The sequence below is a fragment of the Xiphias gladius genome, chromosome 13, assembly GCF_016859285.1.
Source record: "Xiphias gladius isolate SHS-SW01 ecotype Sanya breed wild chromosome 13, ASM1685928v1, whole genome shotgun sequence".
NCBI classification, from domain to species: domain Eukaryota; kingdom Metazoa; phylum Chordata; class Actinopteri; order Istiophoriformes; family Xiphiidae; genus Xiphias; species Xiphias gladius.
Window position 1 is genome coordinate 5,007,135 of NC_053412.1, and position 16,233 is coordinate 5,023,367.

At 40.0% G+C, this 16,233-nt stretch overlaps 1 protein-coding gene across 1 annotated transcript; it reads left to right on the forward strand.

The window, feature by feature from the left end:
- Nucleotides 1-203: 203 nt before the first annotated feature.
- On the forward strand, nucleotides 204-14,651 carry LOC120798105 (carboxy-terminal domain RNA polymerase II polypeptide A small phosphatase 1-like). Its single transcript, XM_040142142.1, has 7 exons — nucleotides 204-782; nucleotides 7,932-8,080; nucleotides 8,358-8,459; nucleotides 8,956-9,012; nucleotides 9,703-9,795; nucleotides 10,543-10,728; nucleotides 11,510-14,651. Exons 1-7 carry the CDS (start codon nucleotides 710-712, stop codon nucleotides 11,636-11,638), a joined length of 789 nt encoding a protein of 262 aa, XP_039998076.1. The 5' UTR covers nucleotides 204-709; the 3' UTR covers nucleotides 11,639-14,651.
- The last annotated feature ends 1,582 nt before the right edge of the window (nucleotides 14,652-16,233 follow it).

Sequence of the window (16,233 nt, forward strand, 5' to 3'; positions counted from 1 at the left end):
CGTTTGGCTAAAGTCAATGACTTTGCTTTGCTGTCTTTAGCCTGCGAATAAATAACCTTAAGTTGTTTAGGGTATGGACGTTACAAGTGGCATCGGTGAGGCACTGTTCAGGTGGCATGGAGGAGGTGGAGGAGGAGGAGGAGTGGGGGGGGGGTGAATCGTTAGCAATGCGAATGGGTTAACGAAACGTCTTCTGGTGAAATCTAAACACGGCACGTCTGACTCGGGCAGGTCCGGCGCGGCTAGCAGCTCGGGCTAAGTTGTTTTTTTTTTGTTTTCGGTAACTTCGGCTCGGGCTACTTTTAAGGGACCATCGTCAAACTTGTAGGCGCCAGCAGAGGGAGCGTTGCGCGCGCGGCCATTCCCTCACTGCGCCACTTTAAGTGAAATGGGAGGCCTTGAAACCTCCGTGTTTGTATCTTGAAATTGCGAGCGGAGTCGAGGCTCCATATTGAATCAAAGTTGCCAACTCCTTGTCAAATGTTTTATAACTTTCGGCCCTCGAGCGTCGGCGGGCACCCGAGCGGACAACAACACCGGGGGTGTAATGGACGTGCTGTAGGCGACTTGTTGCGATGTTTGCCGGAGCGCTTCGGCTCGGTTTTCGTGCACGTTAAGTTGGTTTTTAATGCAGCGGCGGCAGCGAGGCGGCGGACAATCTCCCGAGTTTGAAGTGTGAGGTCAGCACTCTGGACCAGACCTGGATGTGATGGACAATCCGTCCTCAGTAATCACCCAAGTCAGCCGGGATGAAGAGGGAAATAAAGCCGCGGGAGAGAGGGGTAAGTGTCTTTACTTTTTTTTTTTTTTTTTTTTTTTTTTTTCCGTGCCGCTTTGGTTCTGCACGTCTGTCAAAAAAAAAAAAAACGGAAAAAAAAAAAAACTTTTGCAGCTCCGCGGTCACAACTCCAAATCACGGAGTTCGCGGTCCCTCAACTCGGAAAAACCGTACGGTACGCCGCTCCGCAGGAAACGACACGCCGCGGCCGCACAGATTACAGACGCCGCTCCTCGGGGAAAGTGAACCCGGGGGCACGTCGCGGCGGCGAGACCGCCAGTTTCTCCGCTCCGCAGAGATCATGGCCGCGGCCCTTTGGCCCGTGATGAAAGTAAAGAGGAAATGACGTACCGGCGCTTGATTTCTGATAGCCCCTCGTCTGCGGATAAAAGCGTGACGGGTGTCTCGAGGTCACCGCGGACCCGCTTTCTGCCCCTTATCTGTATCACACACAGATATGATATGGCATCGTTTGGTAATAAAAGAGAAAGTGAACGCAGCAACCTTGGCTGAGTGTAAGACTCTTGAAACAGGCACAATCAGTATCACAGTCAAGTAAACATCTGTTGCTGCAGTGGACACTTGCCTACTGGGAATGTAAGAAATAACTGGTTTGATTCTCCTCACATCTCCTCTACCTTGCTGTCACCGCTCTCAGCTCTGTTTGTTTTATTGCAGTGCCACTCTCGTTTCCCCTCCTAACCCAGTGACCGGCCTGTGAAATTCTGATTTCCGCGGTGAATGCAGGTCACTGGACAATCCGGGGGGGGGGGGGGACACACCTGACAGTCACCGTGGCCTGGGAAAGTGCTGCCGGTGGAGGCCCCAACCGGACATCTCCGAGTGTCCAGTGTCACTCCCGGCCTGCGCGCCGTCACTTTTAATCCAGGCCACGCTGATCTTTAAGTCGTGGCTGCAGTGAAAAGCCTCTGGCGCGGGCAAACTCCGCACAGGGAGCTATGGTAGTTCGTGTCTTGACGTTAAAGGAGAAGCTGGGATGCGAGTGGATGGATCAGTGGCTGAAGTGTCAAGCGGCGGCCTGCTCGTGAACGTGTAGGGGCCTGATCTACTGCGCAACCTTGTCCCCACACCTTGAGAACAAGTTTACTCAGCGGGGGACACGCGGCCGCCGTCTTAAACAGCATGTATACTCTTTCCCGCCTGAAGAGAACCTGATATGAAAACCCTGGTTCGTCTGCGTCGCTAAATGGGAAAAAAAAACCAAGCTTTTAGTTTTGGTTTCATTTTTGCACAAGGTTGTGTTTATAGGATCTCCACAGTTTTGTTTTTCGCGGGAGCCGCTGAATTCAGACCTATCCCTCTACGTTTGAACGGAAAGAATTTAAAAACGTGATTTTCGCATCGTTAAAATGTGGGCCAAATGGCAGTAGGAGCAGGTACGCGATGCTGTGTGTACATCACAGGTTTTTTTTTTTTTTTTTTGGTTTTTTTTTGTGTGTGTGATCCTTTTACAACCGCATCCTCTGAACACAGAATACCGGCCTGTATTCTGTGTCTCTCGTATTCACATTAAAAACCCGACGTGGCAGCTCTTAACAGCGTTGGGTGATGACCTAAAAGTGGGGTCAGAGGCCGGGGAGAGGTAGAGGAAAACGCTGGGCTTTCAGTGATGGTCCCTGTTTTTACTGGACGGCTTTTTATTTAGACTGGCACATTGAGTCAGAGTGTATTTGTTTTTGAGATCCGTTTAGTGTATGTATGACATGTCTTTTTTCTTTTTTTTTTTTTTGGTGTCATTGTCTCATAGTGATCATGCATAAAATGCAAAATGTACTTGGGTGGACGTTAAAATGCTAATCACTTGACATTTCCCCATTGATCTAAAAATAACACAGCGCACTACTGTTTGCTGTCCGGTCAGCTCGTCATTTGCCACTAATTGTCGCTTCTGCAGCCGGACCTCATGCCGGCGCATCCTCACATGTCAGATACAACCCGCGCCGTCTTGAACCGTGAACCTGCGCGCGCGGCCGTGGCTCGGTGCACATTTCATTTATCTGTTTGTTTTGACATAGTGTTTTTCTTTTAACTTGAGAAAGGTCAGGTTCGCGCCGACGTCGCCAACCGGCCTAAAAAGTTGTGTTAGCCTGTGTTTTATTGGGAGAGTTTTATTGAGACATGAAAGACTTAAGAGCTGTTTAAGGGGCTGTTCATTTCACAGAATTGAACCTTTAAAAAAATAGTTAAATCCCTGTCCCTGATTAAGGCAGATTTAAAAAATACTGGTGGTCTAGTAAATACCAGCATCTGTCACACAAGGGTCAAGCCCTTGTGTCTTTAATAAAAGAGTGATTTATTTATTTATTTTTATTTTTTTTAAATGACATTTGTAGTGAATCAGACAGGCAAAGGAAGCCTCATAGGGAAGGACTCCTTTTTGTTTTGGGTTGGTTTCTTTATGTTTTGAATCATAGCAGCCTGTGTGTTTCGCTTGTTTTATTTTTTTATTTTTCTCAAGCTTTTCCCTGCATTACTGAAGTGTTAACGTCGGTATAGTTACAATGAATAGAAACTTTAAATATGCGTTTGCCTCAAGCTGATCGAGGATTTGAAGACTTTACAGAGACTTTCCACTGCAATACACATCAAACAGTTGTTTCATCTTTGTCTGAAGCCAGATGTGTTGGAGGGTTGTTGTTTTTTTGTTGTTTTTTTTAACACAACGTTGAAAACCACAACTTACAATACTGCAAAACGACATGGTACTTTTTAAATAAGTGTATTTATTGTTGAGTCGGAACAGTTTATATCAATTTTTAAAAAAAAAAATGTTCAGGTGTAAGTGTTGGAAATGTCAAAAGAAAAACGACACAAGTGGAAGACATTTGAAAAGGTTCGTTATAAACCTATTTTTAAGACTTTATGATTGTCTAAACCCATACCACTCTGGAAAGTTATGATTTTAGTATTTAAAAATCCTAGAACTAAAACCATTAAATGGATTAACAGAAAATTAATCAGCCAACTTTTTTCAAAATCAATGAATCAATTCAGTAATTTAAAAAAAACAAACAAACAAATATTATCTGGTTCCAGCCCCTCAAATGTGAGGATTTGCTGCTTGGTGATAGTAAATTACATTGATTCATTTATAAATGACGGCTTATTATTCCCTTGATTGACTGACAAAACAGTCGTAATGTAAACAGTCGTAAAAACAACACATGGCCCAAATTCATGCGGACAGATCTCCCCTCAAACCTTTTAGTGAGGTAAATGTGCACGTCCGTTTTTTTTTTTCCTGCGGCGCTCTTTTACAGTGTATGTCGGCTGCATCGGAAACCTAATTTAAGCAGAATTACACGTTAGTCTGAACATTGTTTTGGCTGCAAAGGAGTGAAATACTTGTAAAGTGCCCACTGGATGGGAGTGTAAATACAACACAAACTTTTGGAGAGAGAAATCAAAACACTCCTCCTGTATCATAAAAGGCTTTATTATGGTGACATTCAGGCTTGTCCTGTTTGTTGATTCAGGTTTAAAGATTAGTCAGGGGATATTTCTTTTAGCCAAATGCCTGCAGAATGTTCCACTTAACTCCATAAATTGACTCCCTCTGTGCCATCCTCATAATGCCCCTATTTATCAATTAATGCGCGCTCTGTGTTTTGCGGACAGCACCCGGCTAGTCACTTTATTCTGGTGAAAGGCGTGTGATAAAAGGCATGAATACTGACGTGAATAGCGACTTGAGGTAACAAAAAAGGACACGGAAGCGAAGGCTGGAAATCGTGAGGACATATGAGGGAAGAAGGGAGGGAAAAAAGAGAGGAGCTCAATGAATAAGTCCATGAAGCGGTAAATAACGGCACATGGGACTGAATAAGATCCCCTAAATTCTGGTTTATTTTGAATTTATAATTTCCCAGCTGCGATGTGACAAACTTATTCATTTCTACTCGCTACTGGTTCGGTCTGTAGATTTTGTGGTTTTTGTGGAGAGTAGGCTATGTTATCTGGGACAAATTGGGATTATTTCTCCTCGTTAAAGCTTTGTAATCATTCACATGATAGTACGAAGTCACAATTGCTCAAAAGATGACAACAGCACTCGGATACAGGAGGTGAAATGAAAAACCCATCTTAAAAACCTGCCATGAGATGAAGTCTCCTCGGTATGAACAAGGGGCTACATGGATAATAGTATCACAAGCTTACTCCCGCTACACTACAACATGATGGCAAGCAGCTTCCTCCACTGATACCCGTCTGTTTCCTCTTCCTGTTTTGGCCTGAGCGCGGCAGAGGCCAGCGGAGGGTCAGACGGGGTTTGAATCCACAAATGGAGTAGGAGGGAATGGCAGAGAAGGGAATGAAAGAGGCGTGAGAGATGGACAACAGAGGTTTGTGTGTTGGTAAAGCAGTCACGTCCGGACAGACAGAGAGAGGGAGTATGGTGCATAAAGAGACAGAAAACAAAGTCCAATGTGAGGCAGAAAAGTGCGGAGGAGTGTTAAGATTTATGGGACACAGAAAGGAGCTGATTGGAGTTTTGACTTGACAAATAATCTCAGTGACCGAGATAAACTTTCGTTGGAAGAAATCTTTTGTTTAATTTATCTTAAACAAAGCTTTAAAAAAAAAAAAAGAGAAGTGCATTTAGCTGCAAAAGCCTAAAACTCTGGATACCTGATATTGACAGCTTCCCGTCAAGAGTTATTTAGGTCAGCCATCAGCCATTAACCCTGCTGACCTTTTATGATGACGTTATGAAGATGAAGTCATGAATGAATTACAAGAATAACTGTCACATGCGTTTTTAAAAAAAAACTGTGTTTAGACGGTGCAGGTTTGTTTTTCTGTGTCAAAGAGATAATGTTGTTATATGTTATAATTTACATATTAAATATATAAGAAACCAAATAAGTCAAATGTATTTTACTTTTTTTCTGCCCTAACTTTAATGAGTTATCATCATACTGGATTACAGTAAAGGATAACGGTAGACCAAGGTGACATCTTGGGATGTCTGTTTTTTCAGCTGGAACCAGAGAATTTGTGATTTCTTTCTTTAAAAAAAACTCAAAACAATTAATAGACTATCAAAATAGTTGACGGTCAATTTTCTGATAATCGACTAGTTGTTGCAGCTAGATTACGGTGGTGTCCACTGGTTTTTCATCATGCATCTTTTTCCCATAGTTTCTTAAATGAGCGTATTTACTTTACTGTGTGTGTAATGTGTACATAGTGTGTTCACAGCATGCCATTTAGCTGACTGTCCGACTGTACTAAAGGCTTTAAATAAACACCGTATCTTACGAGCCATATCAAAAGATGTGATGATAATCACGATTTAAATAGAAACTGCTGCGTGTGTGCATGTAAACTGTAGTTTTACGAAAGCAGAACAAAACACTGTAAGGAATGAGGTTAACCAGTTGAGCCGTACAGGTGCACAGTTCCTCCTCTGTCATACCACAGTCACTGACAGAGATAAGGCCGTGAGACTAAACCCTGTGTGGCGGGGATCAGCTGGCGCAGCTTGAGCTCTGTTGTTTAAAAAAAAAAGTCAAATATGTGAACTGAATCATGAGCACCATGTTGCCAGAGGGTAAACGAAGAAAAAAAAGAAAAAATCCTACATTTTTAGGCTGCTTTTAAATCTAGCAGTGGTTGTTTGAAAAGAAAGTATTTTAAAAGCCACTCGGGCTTTAGAACAGAGCAGATGCAGCTCGACGTACATGAGTGATACCGAACTTGAAGTAACAGTCTTTCTTTGTTTGAGCAGTGGAGCTGTATAGCATTGTGGTTACCCGAGGTTTCGTTTACAGATGACGTGTTGTTCAATTTACAGTCTTATAAGACCAGAAAAGAAGCAAAGAATCCTCAAGAGTTACTCGCTAGGATTTGGGAATATCTGGTCATTTTGTTTTAGGAAAAACAAAGACTTCAACAACTATTTGTTAATCAAAATAGTTCCCAGTTTATTTTCTGTTTATTGTTTTGGCTTCAAACTGTTATTTATTTAATGTTTTGATCATTTGATCATGTCCTTAGCAAAAAGCATAAGGACACACTTCAAGCATAACAGGATACATGTATTGTACTTTTGCTCCGGCCACCTCAGAAGGTAGCATGCATTAACCAACGGTCATGTGACGTCTGCCCGCTTCTGATTGGCACAGTGCATTCCATAGTAAACTCAGGATGTGCCTTATTGCCTTTGGTAATTACTGCTCCGTCGGCAACACTTTAAAGTGCAGTGGTAAAGTGCTGAATGTAAAAGGTGGTGGTTGAGGCTGTTTGCCGCTGACGTCAGAGAGGTGATTGTGCAAGAGCTCCTGAGTCTCCATGATGGTGTGTGCACATTAAAAAAAAAAAAAAAAGTATGAGGCAAGTTTACTGTTTTTATGCACCCATTGACAAGGTGGAGTCATCAGTTAGGTGGCACTGTATAGGAATTATGCCTAAAATATACATTACAACTTAATTTTTCTATTTAAGTGTTTTTAAGGCTGATATTTAAGTCTCTATAGTTGCTCATGGTAAGATTTTCACAAGTTTTTTTTTTTTTCCCCACATTTTGTGGTCCCTATGTTTTTTTTATTCTTAATTTTGAAGGTTTTGCTACTGGTTATTTATTTTATTTATTTTGCAGGGTTTAACTGTTCTTTATAAACAACAAAACTTGCATTTATTAGCAGTATATGGCTGGAACTAATGATTGTTTTCAATATATGGTCTGAATAAAAACATCAGAAATAGCGGAAAATGCTCTTCAAAATTTCCCAGAGCACAGACATCATGAAGTGTTTGCTTTGTCCGACCAACAGTCCAAAAAAAGATATTGTGTTTTAAATAATAGAGCAGAAAAATATTAGCAGTTCCCCCCAGTTCCTCTTGAGAGACATTTGTGTTTGATTTAATGACTTAAATGATTATTCAGTTATGAAAATTTTGCAGATAAATGTTTTAGTCAACATCATTTTCTAAAATCATGCATATTTTGACTAAAAAAGAAAAACTACACAACCCATCTTAAAAATTCCATTTTAAAAACATTTTCATTGTTAAAATAGCATTTTTTTACAGACTGTTTCTAAATCAGAAGTTTCTAATGTGGCTCAGGCAGAGGGTCATTCAGAGTTTTTGTAAATAACCGTGGTGACCTCCTCCTCTTCCTCTGCAGGTTCCTCTCCCTCTCTATCCTCCAAGAAGCCCAGGAGCGGAGGCCTCTTTTCCAGCCTCCTCTGCTGCCTGTGTCGGGACCAGCCTGAACCCCCACCAGTCAACAACAATGCCCCTCTGCTGGTCGAAGAGAACGGAACCCTCTCCAAGGTTTGTTTACCTCTTTCTCGCTGATAGCATTTCATTCCAGTTGCATTTTTTTTTTGTCCTGTTTTGACAGCAATGGAGGGATAAAATCTGTGCTGGAGAGATTAGGAAAAAAAAAGAAGGATTTCAACTGGCATTTTAGATCCAATTTTATGCATCTCGCACTCTCCAATTTTGTCTTCTTTCAAATGTTGTTTGTGTATTTTTCATGCTGCTCGAAGCATGTTGAATTTCTGCGTGCATGCATGCTCAGGTAAATATCATTTTGTGGTATTTTTAGATCCAGGTGAAGCCCCTGCTGCCTCCAGTGAAGTCAAAAGACTCTGGAAAGATTTGTGTGGTTATAGATCTGGATGAGACGTTAGTTCACAGCTCTTTCAAGGTAAGATGAGTGAAGAAAACAGTAGTGTTGCATTAATTACAAGCAACTGTGTTTACATCCAGGTTGCGTGTGTTCTTTAATTACTAAGATGATGCAGGGACTTTTAAAAGAGGATGTGGGCTTTATTAAGAACAAAGAGGCTTTAAAGCACATATTTGTCCCCTGTGATCACATTCCAGCTTGAGATAGTTACATTTAATAGTTAGAAACACTCCGTAAGGTCCACATTTTCCACTATCTTGTTGCCTCTGAAAGTGAAATTTCTGTCATTGCTGGCAAATGCCAAATCTAAACTAGCTGGTTCTTAAACCGAAACAAACACATGTACTTTTCTCCAAGTACACACACACTGCAGACTGTTTGTCTCTACCTGCATCTGTCCTGCAACAACAGCACAGTTAGTGTTTTCTATAAGGTCAGAGATAAAGTTGTGTTTTTTTCCCCAGAGTTCATATCTGGAAATATCCAAACCGTCTTTTTTTTGTCCTTCCAACAGCCAGTGAACAACGCAGATTTCATCATTCCTGTGGAAATAGATGGAACAGTACACCAGGTAACGTAATGTCATCACACTCCCGCTCGATAAACTCAGCGAAAATGTTCACACTGTAACCTGTTGTCATCCGCCGTCCTCTAATGTGACAGTTACTCACCTTCCTTGTGGTTGTGTGATGTCAGCGCCCTCGAGTTTAAATTGCTGTGTATAGAAGGTGCAGTCGGCATTTAAGGGATTTGAAGATGTGGCTGCTCGGAGAAGGAAGACATACCATGGGTCTGGGCCTGATTCAAGTAATCCAGGATAGGTTTGTTCAGACAAGCACAGCCTATTCTGGATGACTTGGTTCAGGAACGCTGCCCTCAGCCGCCAAGACCGCAGAAAGAAAGAAGAAAAAACGGAGGAACTTCAAGAAAACAAGTCCCGGATTTTACTTTTCGGAGCCAAATGTTTGTGTCTCTGTGATCTACATGAGTATCTTTATATTTAGTTTCCTACGCAAGTCTTGGATGCCTGTAACGTATGTGATTTGCATAAAAGTTCTTTGACTCATATGTAAAACCTATCTACTAGATCCATATGGCTAGGTAAAACCCGCACTTTGTCCGGTCATCATTTGCTTACCTTGTATTGAACACCAAAAGAAAAAGAAATAGGTCCCCAGGCAGTAAAGATTTGTAGAAACACGTTGTATTTTGAAATGTACGCATTCTAGAAAACTGGTTTGAAAAGTGCCGTGTTTTCCAGGTGTATGTCCTGAAGCGGCCCCATGTCGACGAGTTCCTGAAGAGGATGGGAGAACTGTTTGAGTGCATCCTGTTCACCGCAAGTTTAGCCAAGGTAAGAAACAGCCCCTAGTGATCGAGTTGGGTACAACAGAATAAATACTTGAATATATATACAGGAAATTAGATTATAAACTACTTCACATCTTGAATCCCTGAACATCAGAGGTAGAACAAAAGAAAAAAGGAGCAATGGGAGAATGGACTATAGCATGATAGTGTAAAAAAAAAAAAAAGAAGAGGAGAACAAAAAAGAAACCTGTGTTGAAAAAAATCTATAGATAATAGTCTTACGATCTAAAACGAGCAGCAACAGGATTATTGGTATCATTCTATCTAAATGGAGTTATCGTTTTTTATATTTTCTGTCCTTATAACGTCCATCTTTTTTCAGTCAACTTTATACTGAGTTTTATACATAATGTACTGTACCATATGCCAATAGTACTTTTTGTAAATGCATTTCATGTCATACTGAATACAAAATCTACCGTATTTTGGTTACTAAATCACCCCTTTATGAAATCTCTGTAAACATAGTATAAGTTTTAACCATTATATGTTCAAAATGGATCATTTTTAAAAATTTTCATACATAATACAGTAACTCCCTTTTGTCTTGAAAACTGCCTTTTCAAATTAAAGCTGTCAAACACTGAAAAAATATTGAAATAGTTTTTTCAAAAAGTAAAACTGTGTCAAAATACATTTTGATTTCATTCCAGGTTTACATAGAGTAATGGTTGATGTATTAAGTTTGAGGTGCACAAGCTTCAGTAGCTTTTTTTTTTTTTCGCTGCAGTATGCAGACCCAGTCTCTGATCTCCTGGACAAGTGGGGCGCTTTCCGCTGTCGCCTCTTCCGGGAGTCCTGCGTCTTCCACCGAGGAAATTACGTTAAGGACCTGAGTCGCCTGGGTCGGGACCTAAACAAGGTCATCATCGTGGACAACTCCCCTGCCTCCTACATCTTCCACCCCGACAACGCAGTGAGTATCCTTGGACACCACACAGTACCTGAGTCTTGACGGTGACAGCAATGTATTTGGGTGGGACAGCAAGTTGGGGAATTCTTCACCTGCTGAAGAAAGTCTCCGTCATTAACAACTGTAACACAGTAAATAATTCAACTTTTTATCGTTTTACTCGACTTTTTCTTTACTGGAATTCCCTGCTTTCGCCATTTTGGTGTAGTCGTACAGCACTAACTATAAAAACAAAGGACAGTGCATGTTTTACAAATGAAGTTAAGGCGATTAAGTTGGAGTAAATGAAAAGGTAATGGGAGTGAGAGATTCTTGCCTTTACTCCATTGTGTAAACTTGAATTTAAAGCACACACATCAGTATTAGGTTATTCTGATGCATCCAGGTTTATTTCCTAGAAAAAGACACAATCTTTTCTACTTCGTCCTTCAGTCTGTTCTGTTTTGTTGATTGATTACATGCTCAGTTGTTGTTTTGTGTAATTTAGGGGAAAATACAGTGTCACAATATCCACTTACAAAAGTTGTGAAAACGTCACGTTAGTATCCGTAATAGATCTTGAAAGTAAAAATGCGCTGCATTGTCATTTATTTCAGAAATAATTCTTGCAGAAATCTGACTAAGGGATTGCTTTGCAGCGCTGATTTCGACAACAAAACCGTGCATCATGATCCACGTATTTAGAAAAAGAAAAAAAAAATCCTGCAAAATTACAACAGTGAAACACCGTCAGGGATGAATTTTGTCGTTGGTGTGGTTGCTGATAATTTGCGTTTTTGCCCAGGTGCCTGTGGCTTCGTGGTTCGACGACATGTCCGACACCGAGCTGCTGGACCTCATCCCGTTCTTCGAGAGGCTGAGCAAAGTGGACAACGTCTACACAGTCCTCAAGCACCAGGGGACCGCAAGCTAACAGTTTTCGACTTTTCATCGCAGCTCTGAACAAAACGGCTCACAGGACAGAAATATACACACCAGCGAGGCTCCATCACCAGCTCCAGCCATCACTGCCCACCAGAGCACAGACTGCTTCACGGCTGACAGAGCCTTCACCTTCCCAGTATCAAAGCCAGATCATGTTTGTCAGTGACTTTGAGGGCTTCATCCCTGCCACCTTCTGGTCCAACAGAAAACTACCTGAAAATTACCTTGTTAAACCCCCCACCCCCCCATGAACCAGCTTATGTGAGTGAAAGGACGAAAGGATGAATGAATGTTTAAGGACATTTTTTTTGCAGTGTAACTGAACTTGCAGTAGAGTTAATAAAGCAGAGGTCTGTAGCCATGAATCCAGTGGACACAGACTGTGGGTACTGGACATAGACTTCTCTCATGGATTCAGCATTCTGATCCTGCAAACCGAAGCAGGATTTGGTGAGCAGGAATCAATTGGAAAGGAATTTTTGGAAAGGTTTATGCGCATATAAACTTGATCAGTCTTGTCATTGAAAGAGCAGATGGTGTATACATACTGTAGATGTCTTTGTCACAGTCCCTAATCTCGTCAATTACCACACTATTTGCCCGCAGTCAAAAGCATGTGATCCTCGGGTGTAATTTTAGAAGTGTTAGAGCAGTGTGATCAGGTATTTTTGAATAATCATGACAGTGTTATGGATGAATCTGATTTACAAAAAAAAAAAAGTTTGGTTAAAACCCAATTGGGAAATATAATCAGGAGTTGTTAAATTCACTAATAACAAAATGATTGGACAGCACTTTAGAAGTATAGTCTATAGTCAGTTTTCCCTTTCATTGCAGTATAGAAAATGGTTTTAGCAAAATTTGTATACTAAACTCAGCTTAAAAACTGAATAATTAATGAGGATTATGATTTAGGATTTTGGATATTTCCTTGTATCAAATAAAACCGGTGGAAAGAAAACGTACACCACTCTAAACTAAAAGTTTCAGTATTGAAACAGACGATAACTGCAGTATTTTTTCCAAAAACCTGACACTAATATAAATATCAAACCATCTGCACATGACCGTGAAAGAACAGCTGCTATGCTTATCTGATGTGGATTTCCAAAGGCAGTTTAAAGATGGATAGCCGGCCAAAACACACTGTATCTCCGCCTGTGTGTCAGTAGATGTCCCGACCAGTTGATGCCAGAGTCAAGAGGACCAGGATCGACTTCTAAAACCAACCGAAATCGGTCACTTTTAATGCTGCATCAAAACAGAGGCTCCAATGGTGTATGTCTGGTCTTGTTCCTTGTTTTAAAGCCACACACAAAACTTGAATTTCTAACAGCATCTACAGACTGTATTTGAATGGGTAAAGAAAGTTTCAAAAAAAAGTCAGTTTGGCTTGTCAGTTTTTCTTCTCATAAGCTTCAAAGTACAATTTATTGTTTTTTGTTTTTGTTTTTGTTTTTTTAATTAAGCGGTACACATACGCTGGAAACAATTTCAGGACTTTGTAATAAAATGTGTGTCGGGGGGGGAGGGGGCTGCCATGGGGACTCAAGGATATGTGAGGTGTTGTGTCTGGTGAGCAGGCACACCTTTTGAAAACAAAAGGTGGTTTAATTCAGTCCAGGTTTAAGGGAGAAATCCACCCAGAAACACTTCAACACTGTTAAATAAACAGCTATTGCCGATTTTTTTTTTTTTTTTTTTTTTTCTTGCACCTCTGGGTCCTCAGTTATTTGGCGGTTGGTCGTATACCGTTGGATAGACATGACGTAATGTTTAATAGATGTTCAACACGAAACAGCTAATGTCAGGTTCTGTGTTTTTCTTTTGTGTAGTTGCCATTTCACATACATATTTTGTTCAGAAATTATATTTGGAGAGAGGTTTCCAAAAATGTATTCTGGGAAATGTAGGTTATCACTAACATTAGTAGGAGTTTATCAAAAAATAATTATGATGTGTAGCAGTGAGAGATGGTTTGAGGGTGGAATTGTCCTTTAAAAGCTTAATTTTTGACAGATGTGGAGTTTTACATTGAGTCTGTGCTGCTTTTTTTTTTTTTTTTTCTTTTTTTTTTTTCTTTAAGCTCTATGTGGTGTTAGTTGGTCAGTTTCTTGAGCTGGTCGGCTTTAAGGAGCAGCCCGACCTCTAGCAGGCGTTTCAGACTCTTGTTATGTCCTTCATACGCGTTGACAATACCACGTGTTGACACTGATGAATGAAAACGGTGGATTTGACTAAGAGCCTTGATAGCAGGCTCGATACTCACTGTGGCTTTACCTAGATGGAACAGGGATGACAGTTAAGTCCACCATATTAAAAGCTATTACATTATTTTTCTATATTTAACAAATTCTTGTCAATCAAATTAGCCTGTTTAATTTCTAAATAATTACTGATTTTTTTAAAATTTTATTTTATTTTATGTTCTTTGCCCAGGAATGGTCCTCTGATACAATATTTACAGTTTGTTTTCCAAAGGGGAAACACTGTTTTTTGCTGTTGTCATGCAAGACCTGGTTGGTTACCTCATATATTGATAGGTAATACATGGATCAGAAACACCAGCTATGGACTAAAAGAATAGTATCTTACTGTTGTAGGCACATAACAGGGTTATTTTGAAATATGCGTTTCATGTAAGCCATTGTTACACTTCTCCATTAGATTAAATGCTGATACTGTTGTTTTTTTGGGAATTCATTGGCAGAGAGGAGTATTTATAGGAATCGTCAGTTATTTGATTACATACAAAACAAGTGTTGTGTCACTACGGGGCCCATTCGCTGATACTGTACTTCTCACACATTCAGTAGATATGTATATTTTGTTTTGCACAGTAATAAAGCAAACAAATTTCATTAATATATGGAATATTCATGTTACTGTACTCATGATTCAGTAGATGTAACCTAATTTTTGACCTTTGTTGTTTTATCATACCAAATTATATATGAACTGTATGTAATAATGCCATTTTTTTTTTCCCATAAATGCTAAATGAAAGATGGTCCAAGTGCTGTTTCGTTGAGCATTTCTTCTTTTCAAAAAAACACAACGAACTGAAAAGTAGTGACCGTGTGCAAATCCTCGGGCCTGACTATTGGGTTTGTTGCATGTAGTGTACAAACGAGAGGAAATCCAAAGGTAATGCTTAAAGTAATCTAGCGCTGCACCGATTAGCTGATTGATCAATTACCGAAACGACAGAAAGATAATCAGCCTACATTTTGATAGTTGATTAGTAATTGTTTGTCATTTTAAAGTAAAAATGCCAAAGTCCCAGTTATTCCTATTCCTTATTCCTTAGTCCCAGTTGATCATTTCTTAGGATTTGTTGCTTTCCGTAGTCTTATGTGATAATAAATTCAATATTTTTATATTTTGAGCTGTCGGTCAAACAAAACAGGTAATCTGATTACATCGCCGTGGTCTGTGGGAAATTCTGACTAATATTTTTCACTGTATTCTGGGATTGTACAGACCAAAGGATTAATCGATTCATCGGGGAATATAATGGGCAGATTAATTGATAATGAAAATAAGTGTTAACTGCAGCCTTAATTTAATCCCTTAATTGTAATAAAGCATAAATATACTGTAACAATTTCGGTTAATCGTATAATGGGATACATTTAACACTAAATTAAAAAAAGAATTAAATATTACTAATTTAATTGCTGTTTGGTAGCTATTGCATTAACAGAAATAAGGAAATTATATTGTATTATTTGGTCACTGTTTACTACTCCCTGATTTTTTCAGGTCCCTGAATCCCAAGTTTTCCTCCCAGCTCACTGTTAATGACTTAAAATGCTTTACAGTTTCATTTAAGTGAGGGGAAATATGGAGATGGTGGTACAATCGATAAAAGCTAAAATTAATCTACGATTATTTCGATAATCAATCAATCGCTTCGGTCGCTTGTCAAGCAAAAATGCCACATATTCTCTGGTTTCACTTTCCCAAATGCGAGGATTTGCTAATTTTCTTTGTCACGGTAAATTGAAAATCTTTAGGGTTTGTACAGACATTAAAGACACAGTGGGCTTAGAGAAACTGAATGATCTACAGAATTTTTTCTTTCTTTAACATTTTATCAACCAAAGGACTAATCGATTAATCTATTGGCAGATTAAATGATAATGAAAATAATTATTACACCAGTTAGTTGCAGCCCTGACATTACGTTAATATAAAAATAATGCATCGTTATTATTATTTTCGTGCAGCATGAATTACCAACAATTAGCTGTTGGCTAACCCAACAGCTAGCACACACAGAGCGACATTAGCATTTACCTGGAGTCCTGTCGTTGGCCACCTGATGAATGTAAGTCCAGTATTTACTCTCATTTTAGTTGCTGTGGTCTCCACCGAGTCCTCGGAGAAATATCCGCCTCTTAAAACTTCTCGTCCCACGTTACCTAAGGTTTTATGTAGTGTGGAAGCCGTTGATCGAGAGGCACAAACTGGGGCTAGCTGGTCGCTAACTTTGTTTGTTGCTGGACGGGCAGGGATTTAAACAGCTGATTTGTAAAATCGGTCAAGATACAGTGTAGTGCAGGTTTGAGAGTACAGTTT

Excerpts from the sequence above, each read along its gene's own strand:
- LOC120798105 (XM_040142142.1), top strand. The coding sequence starts at position 710 with ATGGACAATCCGTCCTCAGTAATCACCCAAGTCAGCCGGGATGAAGAG. Across the intron at positions 783-7,931 it reads TAAAGCCGCGGGAGAGAGGG|GTTCCTCTCCCTCTCTATCC; the intron begins GTAAGTGTCTTT and ends CTTCCTCTGCAG. Across the intron at positions 9,013-9,702 it reads TAGATGGAACAGTACACCAG|GTGTATGTCCTGAAGCGGCC; the intron begins GTAACGTAATGT and ends CGTGTTTTCCAG.